Below are 20,942 nucleotides of genomic sequence, written 5' to 3'. Positions count from 1 at the left end.
ACATTGTAGATTATGTATTTTCAGAGTCCGGACTGTCTCCCGACTCTTTACCTCCTGCACCTGTTAAGCCAGACAGATACTACAGGGTTCCAGATTCTCATACATTTCTATATAAAACCCCTGCTGCTGACCCAGAAACTATATCTCAGGGTCCCAAAGGGGTCAAGGCCTCTACTGCACAAAACCTTGTCCCCTCAGATAGGGATTCAAGGGCACTGGACAGATGGGGGAAAAAAGTTTACACTTCTGCTCCCTTGGCTGTAAGGGCTTTAAATTGTCAGTTTCATATGCTTAAATATCAGCAATACTTAATGTCACTGCTAAAACAGAAAATGTTGACAAATTCTGAATGTTCTGAGAACAAGGAAATGCAGGATTTATTGCATTCAGCTGAACAAGTGGGAAAGCATACTTTGCAATGTGGTTTTGATTCACTGGAGGCCTCTTGCAGGGCTGCAGTTACAGGTTCTGTCATTAGAAGGCATGCTTGTTTAAAGGAACAGAATCTGCCTGATCATGTTAAGGCAAAATTATTGGATGCTCCGTTACAGCATGATACTTTGGTGTTAAGGCAGAAGAGGTGTTGAAGAAAATGGAGGATAAAGCTAAATCTATGCAGACAGTAAAGGATTTCTTACAGGTACAGCCACCCAGATTTAGCAGGAACTGGCCTTCTAAGAATTGGTCCTTTCCAATGTCAGACAGGCCACAAAGAGGCAGACAACAGACCCAGGGCTCATACAGGCCCAAACAATGGGGTGCTTCTACCTCCAAAAGCGGAGAAGACAAATCACAGCCTTATAGGAAACAGTCCCAATGACTTCCCTCTGCCAGTGCCAAGCACTTATCTTTTGGCAGCACCCTTATGGGGAAAGCTAACACTTTTTTCAAAAAATTGGCACATGATCACCCAGGACAAATAAGTCTTAAATATAGTCTCTCAGGGCTACAGGTTCCACTTTCACACCCTTCCAAAGGCAAAAGGTATGCCAGACCTGCCACACAATCAATGGGCAGAGGCACAAAAGCAAGTTTCAAATCTCATGGACATGAGGGCTATTCAGCCAGTGCCACAACAAGGGCAAGGACAAGGATTTTACTCAAGACTTTTCTTAGTACCAAGAAAGGACAAAGCCTGGAGACCAATTCTGGACCTGTCTATTCTAAATACTTTTCTGAATGTTCCAAAATTCAAAATGTTGACTCTGCAGCAGCGTCTGCCCATGCTGGGCAAGAAGGTTTGGCTTGTAACTTTGGACCTCAAAGAGGCATACCTGCATGTCCCAATCAGACAAACTTGCAGAAGATATCTCAGATTCATAGCTGGCTCAATGCTACTGTGCCCAGGGTCTTCACAAAATGCCTGGCACCAGTAATTGCATTTTGCAGACAGGAGGAATTCAAATATATCCCTACTTGGACGACTGCCTTATTCAAGCAGAGACCAAAGACATTCTACTAAAGCATCTGGCGTTTGTAAAAAGATTACTAATTTGCCTAGGGTACACAGTAAACGAAAAGAAATCAAAACTAGTACCCTCTCAAGAGATAATATTCCTGGGTGCAAGCTTAAATACAACTGCCCAGGTGGCTTATCTCACGCCAGACAAACAAAGGCAACTGACTTCTTACTTTAAAAGCATGGCAACAAAGACCAGGTTATCTGCAAGAAAAATTCTGCAGGCTCTGGGTTACATGGCATCCTGCATTCTACTAATTCCATATGCAAGACTGCATATGAGGAAACTACAATGGTATCTAAAAAGTGTTTGGACTCAACATTGCCACAGCCTGGAAACATTAATTACTCTCATTCCCTGCCTGCAACAGGAGTTTCGATGGTGGGCACAGGCCTGTCACCACAACAAGGGACAGCCATTCACTTTACCCACAGCCAGGCAGACACTAACAACAGATGCATCAGGTTATGCCTGGGGGGCACACATGGCAGGAAAATGTATTCAGGGCACATGGCCCACAAGCCAGATGCATCTTCATATCAATCAAAAAGAGATGCTAGCTGTACAGAATGCCCTGACAGCCTTCAAGGACCTACTTCATCCAGGACAACTGCTGATAAAGATGGACAATACTACAGTCATGTGGTACATAAACAAGCAAGGAGGCACACATTCCTACCCCCTCTGCAGACAAGCCATAACTTTGTGGAACACAGCACTGACTTATCAAGTACACCTGCAAGCACAATTCCTGCCAGGAAAGACAAATACTTTGGCAGACAAAGTAAGCAGAAACCTCATGGATCCTCATGAGTGGAAACTAGATCCACAAATCTTCAGCATGATAACAGGGAAATGGGGATGCCCAGACATAGACCTATTTGCCTCCACTCACAACTGCCAGCTACAGAGATTCTGCACTCGGACTTATCACAAACAAGCATGGAAAGAGTGGACGCCCTTTCATTCAGCTGGAAAGCCCTTACAGTATATGCCTTCCCTCCTCTGCCTCTCCTCCCCAAGGTACTCTTAAAGGTCAGACAAGAGAAGCCAAAAATGATCCTGATTGCCCCCGACTGGCCACGCCAGCACTGGTACCCAATCCTAAAGAGCTTGTCTCAAGGCCTATCCTGGACATTACCTCAAATTCCTCATTTGCTGACCCAACAAAACAATCAAATCCTGCACAGCCAACTGAGAACCCTAAATCTGGCTGCATGGCGGATAATGTAACCATTCAGAACACACCTCTCTCTAAAGCAGTTATGGATGTTATTTTGGAGGCCAGGAGGCCCAGCACCAGAAAATCTTATGCAGAAAAATGGAAGAGATTCTGTGCTTGGAATCAGGCACAAGGAATTGATGCGCTCGTACCAAATATTCCTCAGATTTTACAATACCTGACTGAGATGCTGGACAAAGGTCTATCCTTCTCATCAATTAAGATCCATGCCTCTGCCATTTCAGCTCATTACAATACAGACCCACCTATTTTTTCTCATCCACTGCTAAGGCAGTATCTCAGAGAGGCCAAAAACATAAGACCTCCAAGGAGATCTCCAATACCTGCATGGGACCTCAATTTTGTCTTGGAAAAACTCACACTGCCTCCTTTTGAGACAGCCAATACAGCTGAGATAAAATACTTATCGTGGAAAATAGCTCTTCTCCTAGCAATAACTTCAGCAAGAAGAGTCTCAGAGTTACAGGCACTAATGGCTGTGGAACCTTTTATTATTTTCCATCCGGACAGGATTTCTCTAAGGACAAACCTAACATTTATGCCTAAGGTAGTGTCCAGTGTGGCTCTTAACCAAACAATACATTTGCCTACCTTTTATCCAAACCCGCAGAATAACTGGGAGAGACTTCTGTATTCTTTGGCCATACACAGACAGCTGCGCTTTTACTTGGACAAAACTAAAGCTTTCAGAAAGACTGAGCAACTCTTAGTGGCATATGCTGCAGGATCGCAAGGAAAAGCTATTTCAAAGCAGACTATTTCAGAATGGATAGGTGACTGCATTCATTTATGTTATTCACAACATGGCAAATCAGTGCCTAAGGGCAGTAGGCCACATTCTACCAGAGCAGCAGCCACTTCAGCAGCCTTCCTCAGAGTACCACCAACTAAGAACATTTTGGAGGCTGCAACCTGGACTTCAGTGCACACTTTTACAAAGCACTACCACTTACCTCTTTACTCTAAATCCAGAGCAGGCTTTGCCACTGCAGTTCTGCAGGGCCTCATAGCCACTCCTAATTCTATTTAGGCCCAGCCACCCAACCTCAGCTTTGGGAATCAACCCAAGTGTAATGACTGCAACAGTGAAACACGAACATAGTACAGTTGTGTACCTACCATAAATGTAGATGTTTGAGTGTATTCACTGTTGCAGTCCAGGTTACCCTCTCACCATCCCCCTTTCATTGCTAGGACATATCTGCACTTCTCTATTCTATACAACCTGTGTGGTGTATTTGCTTGTAGATGAAGGTTATGTGCATGCTTTTTTATGATCAGAATTTGTTAGCTTACCCTTTTGGGGGCACCTGACATCTGGGACAAGAAAAACTGAAGAAAGTGGCGTCGGCTGCATCTTTTATACCCCTGGCGCACTGACGTCAGAGAAGAGACGACAGCAACCGACGCCAGACCAGGACTTTGGAATTCAGGCCGACTCCGGGTAGCCTGCCAGCAGGATAACCCCAAGTGTAATGACTGTAACAGTGAATACACTCGAACATCTACATTTATGGTAGGTACACAACTGTACTTTTTGATCAGTCTTCCACCCCATTTAATGGTTCCCCTTCACAAGATCGAATGGATAGAAGCTCGAAATTCATAATCTCGAGACCAGAATCTCGAACTTCCATTCAGTCGAAATTGTGAATATTACCCTTAGGTTTAAAAAAAGAAAAAAGTTAACTTACCTTATTAAAATAAATGAACCAAGCCGGAATCCCCCTCGAAACAGCAGCTTTAATGGAGAACACACAAACAGCAAATGGTTACCTTATTGCAGTGGGCCAGGTCCCCCTGTACCCTACCAGTTTAAATGTGAATGTTTCGTGACCACACTATAGCAGAGGAATGGAAAATCTTCTGTTTTGCACTTATGCGTGTATCGTGGAATGGGAGATTTCCCTTTCCTTCACTATAGTGCGATCTCGGAGTAGGTATATTTAAGTAGGGGGGCGTGGGGTGCGGGGGTGCGAAGCTCCCCTGCGAAAACATTTGAAAGGTGTTAATTTTTTTTTTTTGTCCCTTTCATATGTTCGAGTTTCTCTAAATTCGAGATTCTGGTTTCAAGTTTATGACTTTCGAGTTTAGAGAAATTCGATCATATGAAAGGGAACCCCTTTAATATACTCAAATGAAATAAAATCAAGCAGTCAATCTGCAAGTCACTGTAATTTCTAAGTTGTCATCATTTTGAAGGAAGAGCCTCACATTGATGTTCAAGAAGAGATACAAGGAGTCTCTCTTGTTTTCTAGTAATTTTTTCTGTTGCAGTTTAGGACTAAGACTTTAAATGCAGGTTTCTCTCTAAATTTTACTAAGTGGTACTTTTCTTCCGCAGTGGATTCTGAAAAATCATCTAGGTCACGTTTTGTGCAACTTTAATTGCAGGATTACACATGTATGTTTGGATTCTAACCATGATGCGAGTCTGCCATTATTGTGTGAATATTAATTACACCAGTTGGGTACAACACTTAAATATTTCCCAAGAGGATCTCTATGGCAGTAAGCTTTAAAAGATCAGAAAAGTAACAGCTGTCTTCCAGGCATTACCCCATTAGTACTCTTCCTCAAAAGAGTTAGCATACCAAGTTAAATATTCCTCTAAATCTGAGTGCTGCTGTTCTCCATTCTCCCACATTAACCATGAGACCTTAGCTGTCCAATGAAAAGTGAGTGTCCCAGCCACAGTCCTGCTCCAGGTCCACAGGACTCTTCTTCGTTTGGAAATCATCTTTTCTATTGAACCCCCTTCAGAGTCTCACTGGTTTTGTCATGTCACCATCTCAATTTTTCAGTCCTGCTTCTTCACTCATTGAGGACCCTGTCACTTTCCTTATAGCCCCTTCACACTTACTAGCCAGATTGTCTGAGCTTCCCCTTATGAAAAAGGAAACTGTTGAAGGAAGATGAACGTTCTGTGGAAAAGGTTATTTTCATGTTTCTTCTGAGCTTCAGAATTCCCTGAATATTCCCGAAACTTGCATTTCCAAGTCTTCCTTGAAAGATTTGAAGTTTGATGTCCCAGAGAACAGTAAGTACACAGTTTTGTAAAGGTTCATATTCCAGGCTTTTCCATTTCCCATAATGCAGTAGCCACTGGAGACCCCATTATGCATATTCCCAGGCCAAACAAATTTCTAAAGGTAACCAGATTACAGATGCTACCCTGCAAACATTGTTCTGATTCTTTTTATAAGAAGTGCTTTTGGTCACTTTGGATCTTTAGACATGTGCATGTATAGCCCTAGCTATAAAGACCACATTCCAGTACCTCAGGATCAGGGAAGGGTGAAATTCTTTTACTTCAGTTTCTTGCTTTTTGTTCTGGCCAGTGCTTCCATAGTGTTTATCACTGCTTGCCCACTTCACAACCGTGGGGGGTTTTGTTTTACTCATATTTGGGCAGTTGTTTCATCAAAGCCACTTCTGTGGAAAACATATAGGGGATTCTGATGTACTCTGTATACAAAACCTACCATCCTGATTTCTCCATGAATTTGTGTGTGTCCTATCTAACCAGTGAGCCTTCAAAGTGTTTTGGGGGACATTACTAGATACGAAATTGGGCTGCATTTTCTTTCCAGAGCATTTGTGGCAGTTGACGATAGTCATGCCAAAAATTCACTGATATTCAGCTTGGCTGTTAAAAGTCTTCGCTCTATATGTCACCCTTCTTTCTGATGGTGTCCTTGACCAGGTGTAAGAATTGATAAGACTGTACTGTACTGTAATTAACCCAAACTCGTGCTGAACGGGTGACAGTCTCTCCTTTATGGAGCAAGTCTTGTGTACTTTTCAGAATGAATTCTCCAAACAAATGTAGTTCCTTCAATAAGGCTTTATTAGATGTTCACAGTATCCGAATATTGTCTTCATTAACAGTGCTGATAAACAATATCCAAAGTTGCTGCATGTCATATTCTGATTGTCCTGAACAACATAAACTAAAATAATAATAGTCTTTATTGACCTGTCTTCTGTACTCAGGCTCGAGTGCCTGTATTGTAGCTTAATCTTCTTTGTAGTAACAGGTCGAACGAACTAACCTTAACTGAACAGCTGTCTTGAGCACAACATATCATATTGCTTCAGTCCAGTAATTTTCCTCATAAACCGCATTCACTCCCCCTAACCTTTTTCTCAGGCTTAGTCTCCTATGTGCTTTATTTAACATTCCATTAAGGAACATTCTGTAGCTGACAAGATTGTATCTTTCCCTTGAGAAAAGAACATTCTGTATTTTCTACACACTTTGCTTATCTTTCCTTTCTAATAAACTGTCTCTCATGCTTGATCAGCATGGTTATTCTTTCTGCTTAACTGTTTTTATGCATAAATGAAACACAATTTCTAGGCTTATTTTATCATTTAGCCTGTCCAATGTCTAATAACCACTTTAAAATGGAAGTCCCTAATCTAGGAGTTGCCCCTGAGGTCCCTGACAAAAGTCTGCAGGGATCTACTTCCTGTAGTTACCTTAGATCTGTATTGCTACGTACTGTATACAGCTTTATGCTACCCGACTCATCATCTGAAAATATATTTTTTTTATTTGGTAAACCTGCAATTACAGTTTTGACCAGTAGGTGTCACTTGAGCATTTATGGCCTGTTTTGATTGAATTCTCTTAACTTTATGATTTGATTTTCATATTACCTAGATTCATAGTCCTTAGAGTCTTTAGGACTAAGTTCTGATTTATGAGTGATGTAGTCAAAACCTGTACATTATTCTGAAAATGAGTGTTTTTTTTTAATTCTGTGACTTTTAAATCTGATTAACCTGTCTTTGTGACTATTTAAGTTAGATATAGTAAGAACTGTTAACCCTGGCTATTTTTCTTCCATATCTCTGTATGCTGTAATGGTAAAGTTACACTGTTTATTACCTATGTTTTTACCTTATGAACTAGTGCCTTAGTGTACTATGATGTCTCTCTCTCTCTCTCTTATAGCAAATGAAACATTTTTCTGTTTATAGATTTAAATCTTTAAACATTGTACTGTTTCTTATTGTATAGCCTATCAAGCATGATGGCTATTTTCTGAAGACTAATTGAAATCTACACTAAAGAGATAACTTTGTAAGTCTTAAAGCATAATTACCACATCCTGTATTAACTTGTCTATAAATTTTTATTTATATTTGCTCTATAATGCTACTTATCTTTTTTAACTTCTATGTGCTGTAATATATGTATGCCTCCTAAATTTGTGCCTGAAATATTTTATGAATATTTATGAGCTATGGTAGTTTACTAAAACCTATACTGTCTGTAAAGTCTGTACCTTTGCATTTTCTGTTGGTGTCTTTTTTAACTTTCTGACTAATATACAATAATTAATTATGTAAAGTATACTGTAATTTGTAAATTAATTAACAAATTAAGCCCGCCATTTTATACCTTGAGTATATTGAATAACTATTACTACCTATTATTTAGATAACTTATTTTAATAAACCTGTAAAAATAATTATGTCACTTACCCTTAATGTAATAAGCCTGTTACAAATAAGTCTGTTACTTTACCCTTAACTAATGACTAAATAATGTAATTATCTTGCTTTACCCTTAAACAAATGGCTGAATAATGTGAAGTAACTGAGTACTATTTTTATATTCTTAGGTTTAACTGAAATGTACTATACTGAACACATGACTGAGTATGAATGTCATATTCTGAATCTTGACTTGAAATTTACATTACCGTATATTGAACATTTAAAATAGCTGTGTATATTCTGGAAGCTAACTAAACTAATACTAAAATAATATATTTTGCCAGTGTTAACTGAACACAGATAAAAGCATAACTGAAAGTGGTACATGTTATATTAGTACATTTTTATGTAAGTATTGTCTGAACATAGACTGAAACTAGTACTGTTGACTAATTGTCTGAAACATGAAAACATTTTGACAGTGTTACCTGAACACAGATGAACTGAAATCTGTTATTGTTATATTCTGGAGACTAAACTATTAATATCTATTTGTCAGTATTGCCTGAACATAGATAAAAACATAAACTGAAACTAATACTGTTATGTAACTGTTTGAAAATATAACTGAAATCTGTTTTCCTGTCAGTATTGTCTGACCATAGACAAACTGAAAACTAGTACTGTTGTACAGTTGCCTGAAAACATGAGAACATTTTTATTGTCTGAACACAGACTGAAAACTAGTACTGTTGTACAGTTGTCTGAAAACATACATACTTGCTCTTGCTTTTAACTCATACATTTTAACTTTAAACAGCGTTGAAGAAATAGACAGTCAACGTCTGCACAACAGCTCTTGCCAAATTTTACTTTGCATTGTCCCAGTCACTGATGAGGTTAAAGGAAGGCCTGCTTTAATGTTGGTGTCCTTTTTATAGTTAGGCCTTTTAAACCTGTTCTTTTCAATTCTTGTGCAGTGGATAGCTAAAATTCTTGATTGTATTTAGTATCCAGTCCTTAAAATAACATTTACATCTTTAACAATTATAAACTGATAGAACTGCTTACTGTGCTGACTTTACATTTTTCTGCATGAAATAAACATTTCCTGTTAATAAACTCTTGCAAATCTGTAAGCAAACTGATAACCTCAAATGAAATTATAGCAATGTAACACTGCATTTCTGCGCCTGTATAAAATCAGTTTTAACTTTTTACATTTTTTCTCGTGACCCTTAGATTTTAACTTACTGTTCTGTGAGTGAAACTCCACCTACTGTCTCACCATAACCGTTTCTTTAGCTGACATTTAACTTTTCAATAGTACTGAATGCTGCAAGAATTTATTATTACTGTCTCTACAATTTTTTTGGATAAATAGTAAAACTGTAAATGCATTAAATTGATCTTTGCCATACAGCCTTATGGCATATAGTTGTTGAGTCTTTCGGCTTTTCCCGGTTAGGGGTCGCCACAGTGGAACTCCGGTCCGCTAATGATTGGTAGTTGATTTTTACGTGCCGAGTTACCAGCCCTGATGCACAACCTTCAACGAAGGTACGCCCATTCACGCATGTCTCCACGCAGAAGAAGCTGTAGCTGAGAATCGAACCGGACAGCGTCTTACTGTGAGGCGACAACTAGTACTGTCTTTAATTCAGTTTGCTAGGCTGGCTGTAATCTGATCTGATGTGCTTGGCAAACTGCCATCTCTGTACGAAACATAATCAGTTTCAAACTGATTACATGATGTACTCTTTTATACACAGGATCTGAATTCTTAACTGTATTGTCAGTTTTACAATGTAGCATTGACTTTGCTAGTTTACAGAATATAAAATGTAAACATTATTTTATCTCTGTGTATATTAATATATTGTTTTTGCATTGCAACACTTTAATGCAAAGCTCTTAACTAATGACTGCTAAACAAAACAATAATACAAAAAAATTCATTTGCCAAGTCTGTAACTGTAAGCCCTTTATCCTGCAAATTAATTTGACTGTTATTTCTGATATACCTTACAAGGAATAGATGTATATGGTTACCCTTTTTTTTTTTTTTTTTTTTTTAACTGGCCACACCCAGTATGTCTTTCTGAGCACTTCAGCTGTGTCAGCTGAAGTGGAATTAGCTGAAGTGGAATTTATTTTATCTTTAACCCGTAAATCTGCATGTTCCTTTCGCAACCAATTTTTTAAAATCTGTACATTTCCACAAATCTTGTCACTGAAGTCTAAAACAGCATATAACTCTTAATGACATGTTCATACCTAGTATAGAGCTGTTACACTTTGAACTGTTAGCTGCTGTAATCTTTGACCCTTTAAATCCTGACACAACTGCATTTGTGTCATTTAATAAAGATCTATATTATATATATCTGAAGTTGATTTGTTTGTAAACAATGAAATATTGTCATTTCTTTTAACCTTAAACAGTGACAGATTACTGGAATTTACTTTACTAAAATTTGCACTCTGATTTCTCCTATTTTTCCTTAGTGCACTGTTTGCACTTGATTCTGAAAAAAAACTAGATGCAGGCAACATCTCCAGTTCACATTACTTCATGTTATGTATGTTGACTGTGTTGACATCTGTATATTTAATACTGCAATATAATTCTATATTTTGAATTACATGTATTACATTCTGAACATTTGTATTTGAAACTATACTACAATTTAAATCATTATGTTGAATTATATGTGTTGAAGCATTTACATTTAAGTCTGATTTGCGTTAAGACATATTTAACATTCTTGAACTAGTGACCTTTAACTTTAAAAGAACATTTCTTGACTGCTTTACCCTGTTTTTTTTAAATTAAACCAAATATTTCCTGATGTTTTAACTGTAGAAGTATTACTTGGTATGTTTTTAAACTTTTTTGAGCTGTATATAAGAAACTTCTCTCTGTGGAAGGTTTTCAATCCATGTATATCCAGTTAATCACTTCTTGTAAATCAGATCAGATAATGTTAGTAGAAGAAGCGAACTTAAACTTGTGCTAAGTCACAAAAATACAAAATATATAATCTGAAATATTATACAGAATTACTAAGTATTTAAAATTAATCCAAGCAGTATAAACAGTCTTGTTTCCAGTCGAAAATCCTTTTACACAGATACTTAAAACCTGTGTGTCTTTTATGAAGAGCAAGGTGTTTGGCTAGTGCATTATTTTTACATTCAGAGCAGATTTCTGCCAGATGACATGAAATCCTATGCTTAAGTTTATTTACAGTCTTGCCCACATAAAATGCATCACATTCATTGCACTGTGCCCTGTAAATTACTTTTGTAGTGTTACATTCACCCCCTGCAATGGTATTGATGATTTTCTTTAAATATGGGCAATAAAAACTCACCTTCCTGTATAAATATACAAAATGTACAATTAGGTTCACATCTTTTAGTGTTCCTGTCATATAGCCTAGGTTTAAATTCAGCAAAACTTCTAATGTTCCTGCCCTTCCTGTAAATAAAGGATGGGGCTTCACCTAAGATGTTAATCAGATAAGGGCTTCCTGTGACAGTCACCCAGTTGTTTTTGGACCTACTGTACTGGTTTAGTGGGTTGTTTGAGACTTCGGGGATACCACAGAGATTTTACTTTAATACACAGTTGTGACTTGCCACAGCGTTTGAATCAGAGCTGCCCCCTTAATTATTAAATTAAACTGCTCTCAAAAATACTTAGATTTAAAACCTGATAATCAGCATGTGTGTCTCCATTTGAACACTACAAGTGAGCTTCAGTGCCACCTCCCTTTTAAAGGCAAACTGGTTATCAGTCATCTTGCTTTTTACTGCTCTCCACATTTACCTTCAAACTTTTGTACAAGAAGTAATGCATCTTTCTTAAACTAAGATTTAGGAAGCCAACATGCTTAATTTTCGTAGGCTACTTTTCCTGACTTGCTGTTGAGGAAATGTTTATCAAGATTTGCCGGCTAAATGGAACCATCTCTATGATCAAAGAAAACCAGATGATTATACTGTGTGTATTGAAAGCCTAATTGCATAGCTCATCTAATGCTGCACCTGCTTCATTGGCAAAGGTTAAAAATCTTCTTCATAGCTGATGGTTGGTAAAGTTAAACAGATGTCTGCTTTAGCACTGAAGTGAAATTAACTTTGTAAATATGTAAAAACAATTCTCTTAAACCGTAAATAGTATGAAAGAAATTGTAACTACTAAGTTTCTTACTTGGTGTGATTGTTTGGCTAACATAACTATCAATATTATATCTATCGGATCTTAGTTTCATTATAACTTTATATGAAACTCTGTACTGCATTGTAGCTTTGTATTCACCAGTTTGTCCTTCATTCCGAGTTACTTTCATAGTTTGTGATTGCTGCTGTGCCCAGGTTGTGGCTGAAGATGGTCCAAGGACCAGCCAAACCTACCTGTTTAGCAACATACATGTTTCAAGTTCAAGAATCACTGTAATAGTGATTACCCCCAAAAAAAAAAGTATAAAAAAATACAAAAATAGTAGTATAGGCCTAAATAGAGAGATGGGAATATATTCCTTCACTTCTTTCTGTTCTTAGTTAAAGCAAAATGATCTATTTAAAATGATTTGCTAGTCATAGGGATTGAGCAAGACTCCATTGCTGCTAACATACCACAATCACACTTGATACTATTTTTCTGTGATCTCAGAGAAGCCAGTGATATTTCAGGCTGCTGAACCCTTTCTCCAACCTGTCAAACAGGTTTTTGTGCACGAGAAAGAGACCAGCCCAATGAAGGAACATCCAAAGATCTGGGAGCTCTGTCTCAGTCAGGATTGACACTTTTACCTGCAGCAATTTTAATACAGCTGCAGTAGATGTTCTTCGTGTTTCACTGTTGCAGTCATCACATTTGGGTTATCTGCCTGCAGTAGCCCTCAGTCGGCCTGATTAACAAAGTATTGGGTCCTGCGTCAGTTGCTGTCTCGTCTTCTGTGACGTCAGGGGTATAAAACATGCAGCCGACGCCATTACATCAGTCTTTCTTGCCGTGCGGTGGCCAAAGCAGAAGCAGTTCGCAACTGCCGGTTGGCCAACTCCTGAAATTTTCATTTTCGAGTTTCAGAACTGAAGTCTTCAATAAAAAGCGAAGTACCCCGTTGGGGAAACTTTTTCTTGCTCTAAACCGATGACCGTAAAAGTAAATAATTGCATTTCTTGTGGAAAGCAAATACCTCATAGAGATTTTCATTCATACTGTATTTCTTGCCTTGGCCCTGACCACGATGTACCTCACGGTCAGTTTTGTGCCTTATTTAAACAATGAACTATCTATCGTTGGCATATTTTTGCTTCTAAATATTTTGGTGCTCGGTTCAATTATCCAGACATGTCTTCGGTAAGCCATCCAACTACCGACATTCCGAAAAAACACAAAGATAAAGACAGAGACAGGCCGTCTAGGTCCAAAGCTGCCGACGATGCTTCTCCTAAGCCAGTCACCAGTTTGCCGGTACTCAGTGAGGCGCTTTCGCAGCCCCTGGTACCTGCTACTTCAGATTGGCAGGCCTCTACTGAGACCCATTCGGCGTCCGGTATGCCGCAAGATGCTTCAACTGGGGAACCTGCAGATGTCTCTACCTTGGATGGTTCCAGAGCTGCTGTGCAGGCACTGGCTTCTGAGGGTGTATTCAGGCCTTGACGCCATCTTCTTCTTCAAGGCCTAAAATTCGAACCATGCCTAGAAAACAGATGCCCAGACCGCATGGTCAGGCCTCTATGCCTAAAAAACAAATGATAAGAATGGCTGAAAACCTTATTACTTTAATCGGAAGCCAACCTCCCCCCTCTGAGACCTAGGACTGAGTTTGCTTATGATACTTATGACCAGGATTCTGAAATTTCTGTTTCCTCAGATGACCAGGATTTGCCCTTATCTACCTAAGAGGATTCTGATGCTGAGGACTCTATTCCCTTTGCTTTCTCCCAGAGGATTTCTCTTTTGGTGAAACCTTGCATACTCCTAAGGAGCATTTTCATTGGTAAAGTCAGGATTTCTCTGATTCTAAAAAGAGGCTTAGGGATTTCTTACTCTGCCCCAGCACAGGCCTTTAGCTATACCTCCTGTACCAGACATTGTTGATGCCTTTTCAGAATTTGGCTTGGCCCTTGACTCTTTACCTCCTGCTCCCAGAAAACGTGATAGATATTACAGGGTTCCTGACTCTCACAAGTTCCTTTTCAAAAATCCTACTGTGGATCCTGAGACCATTTCACAGGGACCCAAGGGCATTAAAGCTACTACTGCCAAAAATCCTACCCCCTCTAATAGAGACTCCAGGGCGCTGGATAGATGGGGTAAGAAGATATACACTTCTGCAACCTTGGCCATCAGCACCTTAAACTGCCAGTTTCATAGGTTAAAGTATCAGCAGCATATTATTGGATTGCTTAAACAGAGAATTATGTTGATGCCTGATTGTGCTGAAAATAAGGATTTACAGGATTTTAATGCATTCTGCTGAACAGGTTGTAAAACATACCTTGCAATGTGGTTTTGATTCACTAGAGGCATCTTGCAAGGCTGCTGTCACTGGGTCTGTACTTAGAAGGCATGCTTGGCTTAAGGAGCAATCCTAGCCAGATCATGTTAAAGCTAAATTACTGGATGTTCCCTTAAATCAGGACCACCTGTTTGACAACAAGACAGAAGAAGTTCTTAAAAAGATAGAGGAAAAAGCTAAATCTATGCAAACTGTTAAAGATTTCTTACAAGTACAACCTCCAAGATTTAGTAGGCATTGGCCCTCTAAGAATTGGTACTTTCCTGCCTCTTTCAGGCCTTCTCAGTCCAAACCCAGATCTAGCAGAACACCCAGGCTTCAGTCCCAGGGTACGCACAGGACTAAGCAGTGGGGGGTCCCCCACTTACAAATCTGGGAGTAATAAAACTTCCCCCATGGTAAACTGTCTCAATCACTTAACTTTAAAACTTCCAAGCACTTATCAACGGACTGCCCCTTTGGGGGAAAGATTGCTCTACAGGCAAAAAACTGGGAACTCATTACCCAGGACAAATGGGTTTTAATTATAGTTTCCCAAGGATACAGATTTTACTTCCACACGTTACCAACCCCAAACAGTTGGCCAGATCTACCCCCAAATCTGTGTGCAGAGACTCAAAAGCAAGTATTCTCTCTCAAGCATAAAGGCTATTCAGACTGTACCAGAAGAGGAAAAGGGACAAGGTTTCTACTCAAGACTTTTCCTGGTACCCCAGAAAAGACAATTCATGGCGTCCTATCGTGGACCTGTCTACTTTAAACACCTTTTTGGTGTTTCCAAAATTCAAGCTGCTAACTCTTCACCAGTTGCTTCCTATGCTAAAACAAGGGACTACCATTCACTCTACCCCCTGCCGCCCAAACCCTAACAACAGATGCATCAGACTATGCATGGGGGGCTAACCTGGCAGGGAAGTACATTCAGGGCAAATGGAACCCAAGTCAAATGCGCCTGCATATCAATCAAAAAGAAATGTTAGCTGTACAGAATGCTCAAGGACCACATTCTTCCAGGACAATTAATGGTAAAGACGGACAACACCACTGTTATGTGGTACATAAACAAGAAGGGGGTTACCCATTCTTACCCCCTCTGCAGACTAGCCATGGCACTGTGGAACACAGCCTTGAGCTACTAAGTGCATCTACAAGCTAATTTCCTGCCAGGAAAACTAAATACACTGGCAGATGGACTAAGCAGAAACCTCATGGACCCACATGAGTGGAAACTGGAACCAAAGACTTTCGACATGTTGACAAACAAATGGGGGAGCCCAGATATAGACCTGTTTGCCTCCCCCCAGAACTACCAATTAGACAAATTTTGCACAAGGACTCCCCACAAACAAGCTTGGAAAGTGCATGCTCTGTCCTTCAGCTGGAAAAACCTATCAGTTTATGCCTTTCCTCCTTTGCCTCTCCTCTCCAAAGTACTACTAAAGATCAAGCAGGACAAACCAAGGATGATATTGATTGCACCAGACTGGCCACGCTAACACTGGTGTACCCCCTCTTGCAGTGTGTCATTGTTGGCCCCATGGCACCTGCCTCAGACCCCTACCCTGTTGTTTCAGCAGGAGAACCAGATTCTGCACCCTCAGCTTCAAACCCTGAACCTAGCAATCTGGCTAATTACCTAATCTCTCCTTTACCATCCCTCAGTAAACCTGTGATGGATATCATTTTAGAGGCAAGAAGGCCTAGTACTAGAAAATCTTATGCTGAAAAATGGAAATGATTCTGTGCCTGGAACCAATCTCAAGGGATATGAGCACAGCAGCGCCCAAGTTACCTCAGATTCTACAATACTTAACTGAGATGCTTCACAAGGGCCTTTCTTTTTCCTCCATCAAAATTCACGCCTCAGCCATTTCAGCTCATTGTAACACAGAACCTCCCCTCTTCTCTCATCCACTGCTCAAGCAGTTCTGCAGAGCGGCCAGAAATTTAAGACCACCCAGGAGAGCCCCCAACTCCAGCCTTGGACTTTAACTTTGTATTGGAGAAACTCACTCTTACTCCTTTCGAGCCAGCTGCTAGTGCAGATTTAAAATTCCTTTCTTGGAAGACAGCCTTCCTTTTAGCAATCGCTTCAGCAAGAAGGGCATCTGAATTACAGGCCCTTATGGCAGTGGAGCCTTTCATCATCTTTCATGTGGACAGGATGTCCCTCAGAACCAATCCCTCCTTCATGCCCAAGGTGCTATCCAGTGTGGCTCCTAATCAGTCCATTCATTTGCCACCCTTCTTTCCTAATCCACAGAATAAAGGGGAACGGATACTGCACTCCTTAGATATGCACAGACAACTTAGATTTTACTGGGACAGGACTAAACCTCAAAGGAAATCTGAACAACTGTTGGTGGCATTTGCTGCAGGGGCAGAGGGGAAGGCTATTTCAAAGCAAACCATTTCTAAATGGATAGGCCATTGCATTCATTTCTGCTATAAGCACCATGGAAAACCTATCCCACAGAGGATCAGACCTCATTCAACCAGGGCTGCATCTGCCTCTACAGCCTTTCTCAGAGGTGTCCCTATCAGAGACATCCTAGAAGCTGCTACCTGGAGTTCTGTACATACTTTCACCAAGCATTACCATTTGCCAATTTTCTCTAAATCCAGAGCTGGCTTTGCCACTGCAGTCTTGCAGTGCTTATAGCTGGTCCTAATGCTATATAAATTCCTCCTCCCATCCTTAGCTTTGGGAATCTACCCAAATGTGATGACTGCAACAGTGAAACACGAAGAACATAGTACAGTTGTGTACACTTACTATAAATGTAGATGTTCGAGTGTATTCACTGTTTTTTTGGCTTTACCTCTACTCTCCTTTACTATGCTTAAAAGCTTTTTGGTGTGTTTGCTTTTTTATTGGAGGTATAACCTTGAATATATCTGTCTGTCTATATTTATATATATATATATATATTTATATTTATATATATATATATATATATATATATATATATATATATATATATATATTTTTTTTTTTTTTTTTACTTCCCATTAAGGGGGCATCTGAAATCTGGGTCAAGAAAAACTGATGTAATGGCATTGGCTGCATGTTTTATACCCCTAACTACCTGACGTCACAGAAGAAGAGACCGCAACCGACGCAGGACCCAAGACTTTGTTAATCAGGCTGACTGAGGGCTACTGCAAGCAGATAACCCAAATGTGATGACTGCAACGGTGAATACACTCCAACATCTACACTTATGGTAAGTGTACACAACTGTACTTTATCCCTGACCCTAGATGTATTGATAGGCAAGTCAACAGCACTTTTCTGATAATTATTTGGATACATACCATACATCCTTTAGACATGACCCTCTCCTAAACCTTCTGTATGCAGGGAGTTTTTTTTTTTTGTCCCTACAATGTGCAAAAAGAGGCTTAATTTATCCATCTGCCATTTTTTTCAGTCAGAATCACTATATTGTACACAGTTCAGTTTTTGACTGGGGAGTCCACAATGTCACATTAAGTCCAGGGCCATTGGGGCCATAGTGTCAACAACCAGCACACACACACACACACACACACACACACACACACACACACACACACACACACACACACACACAATGTCTGCATTCATTTGTAATGTGCAAGTTTTCAAAGAGACTTGGAAGCTGAGAAGTGTCACACTTGACAAACACTGCAATTGTGGTGTTCACAGCTAACAAAGGGAGTACTTAGTCCTGTCAGTTTTGCAGATTAGCATGCTGCCATGGAAAACTGACCAATAATGCAACTTTCTTCTCAAAACAGATAAATTGTGCATGACCATAGCTAACCTCCTCACGTGAATTTTGGGTGTGACCACCACCAAAACCATTATGCATCTGTGGTGTGTTCCCTTTGTAGATCTGTTTGCCATGCTGAAAATTGCTTGACTAAAGATCTTGCTCCATTTCCTCTTGCTGATAGGTGTGGACAAATCAGTACCCTGTCAGCCAGATTGGGAGAGAGGATGTCTCTGTGCCCCCTACCTCTGATATGCAAAATCCTGATAAAAAGCAGGCAACATTGGACAAATGTGATTCTAGTAGCCCCTCTTCTGGATCAGGCAGCCTTGATGTTTTTTATCTTCAGCTAAGAAGAGGAGAGCCCCCTGCCCCCTCACATGCTGTACTGTCTCATTATACAGTGCAAGGGCATCCTAGAACAGTCTAGTCTAACCAGCTTCAAGCCGATAGAGAGATAAGTCCCTGATTCCAAATTGAGAAGACTTGTGGCGTAGAATGATCTTCCATTCTAATCCAAGAGAGAGATTCTTTCAGAAAGTCGTTTATTGCCAGCTGGAAATAATTTTCTTTAAACTGTTCAGCCCATGAAGTTACAGTTCACAAAGGTTCTTTGCAACGGACTACTTAAGGTGTCAGTCTGCAGTTCAGTAACTTGGCTTTTATGCAGTAGCATGCAGTGCTTGCTTCACTGTGATGCATTTTCCTCCATTTCATTTCTAGAATATATTTTCCATCTGTTTATCAAGCTGTTTATTCTGAATAATTACTGCAAAAAACAAAAATAGGACCAGTGCTAAGGTTAATTACTGCTCCAAATATGTTTTTCCACACTCATTTCAGTTTTCCTTAGTATTTTATTGTTTCTAGTGGTTATTTTTACTTATTTGTACTTCTGATTGGTAAAAGTACTATTCAGTAGTATATTTTTATCTGCTAATTGGAACATGTGCTATTCAGTGCAGTTAGAACTATTGTTGTATTTTTGGCCCCGCTGTCTTAGTGTTTGACCTTCAGGTAGAACACTTTACTTACTTGATTTGACATATAATTTGGGAATTCCACCAAAGTGTCTTTATGATTACTATGCCACTGTTCTTCCATTTGTCTTAGATATTCTAAAATCCCTTACTCTTAGCTTTTGAATTCCTTTTCAGAGTTCCATTATTCTCCATGTAATAGGATTTCCTCATATTTGTGTTAATTTATTAGCCTCTTGTTTGACCAAAAGATAACTTTATACTGCCTGAATCCTCCTTTCTAACTTTGTAACACTGCTTACTTCTGGCCATCACCATTGTGCTTTCATGTATTACATGATTCGACTCTGGGATGTTTATAGCCGCTAGATTTTTTTACCTGTAGAACAACCCAACCCCGTGTAGCATGAATTCTTCCTGGGATAAACACACACACACACAGCATGTGACAAAGCTGTATGCTTACTAGAACAAGGGTATATAAAAAGGAATAAAGAATGTCTGCATAACATTTATTGAAAGGACAGATACATTTTATACACCTTTTTAGTGTCAGTACTCCAAGGTGGAAAAATGGTTGTTGGAGATGTAATAGTAGCAGAGTCCATATATTCAAGCTGGGCATCATTTTTGAAAAAAAAATGAGAAGGTGGCACAGTTTTTTTAATACATGGCAGGGATGAATTAGAGTAGATTTGAAGAAGTTTTGTCCACAGAAAGGGTGGTGGATGGTTTGAGCAACTGTCCTGAAGAAGTGGCATGGTCAAAGCAATAACGTAAATTAAAGGCATCCGGTCACCTTTGTTACAGTGGTGTATAATAAGATTTCACCTCTTGCAGCAAATGGTTCAAGTGAACCTACCTTCTTGGAGCAAAATCTCTTTCTGTGATGTCCATTTTTAATGCTGGGTTATTGTCTAATTCTCTTGGTTTGTAATATATTGTGTCTGGGATGTTGTATTTAATTCCAAGTTCAGTTTTGATATTTGTATCTATTTATATTGTTTATCTCCGGCCTCTAGTCCCTTATTCCAATGGTAGATTTGATGGCTATGATGTCCACTTGTAGTGCAGGTCATTGCTTTAGTTTAGGAGTTTCTTAGACATGATGCATCTCAGCTTTTGTTGCATGCGTAACTGTTAATGTATTCACCTATTCAGGAGTAAGTGTGTGCTTTACCCATGGAATTCTTGCCTTTAAAAAGCAAATTTCAAACTTTTACAGTTTAATTGAAGGTTCTCTTGTATATTGAAAGTTTATATAAATAGAGTTTTACGAAGAGCTGACATAAGCTGGAGTTTTATTTTAATTGTGCCCCCTGTTTTGTGTTGCAGGTGTCTCTCACAGGCATCTCTCAGATCACCTCTCTGAGCTGGTGGAACAAACCTTGAGTGATCTAGAGCAGTCCAAGTGCATCAGTATTGAGGATGAGATGGACGTTGCTCCTCTGAATTTGGGAATGATTGCGGCTTACTACTACATTAATTACACTACCATTGGTAAGAATATTTAA

The 20,942-nt window shown here is 39.5% G+C and overlaps 1 protein-coding gene across 2 annotated transcripts in view; it reads left to right on the top strand.

Moving 5' to 3' along the window:
- The window catches only part of SNRNP200 (small nuclear ribonucleoprotein U5 subunit 200), a 1,344,735-nt gene that overhangs the window by 1,194,035 nt on the left and 129,758 nt on the right, over positions 1-20,942 (top strand). For both annotated transcript variants that reach the window (XM_044084204.1, XM_044084205.1), the window contains one exon: positions 20,764-20,928. In XM_044084204.1, coding sequence (XP_043940139.1) covers positions 20,764-20,928 — 165 coding nt within the window. The remainder of the gene's footprint in view (positions 1-20,763; positions 20,929-20,942) is intronic.

The sequence above is a fragment of the Protopterus annectens genome, chromosome 9.part0, assembly GCF_019279795.1.
Source record: "Protopterus annectens isolate FY-2018-M chromosome 9.part0, PAN1.0, whole genome shotgun sequence".
Taxonomy (NCBI): Eukaryota; Metazoa; Chordata; order Ceratodontiformes; family Protopteridae; genus Protopterus; species Protopterus annectens.
This window is presented reverse-complemented; position numbering and strand designations above follow the sequence as displayed.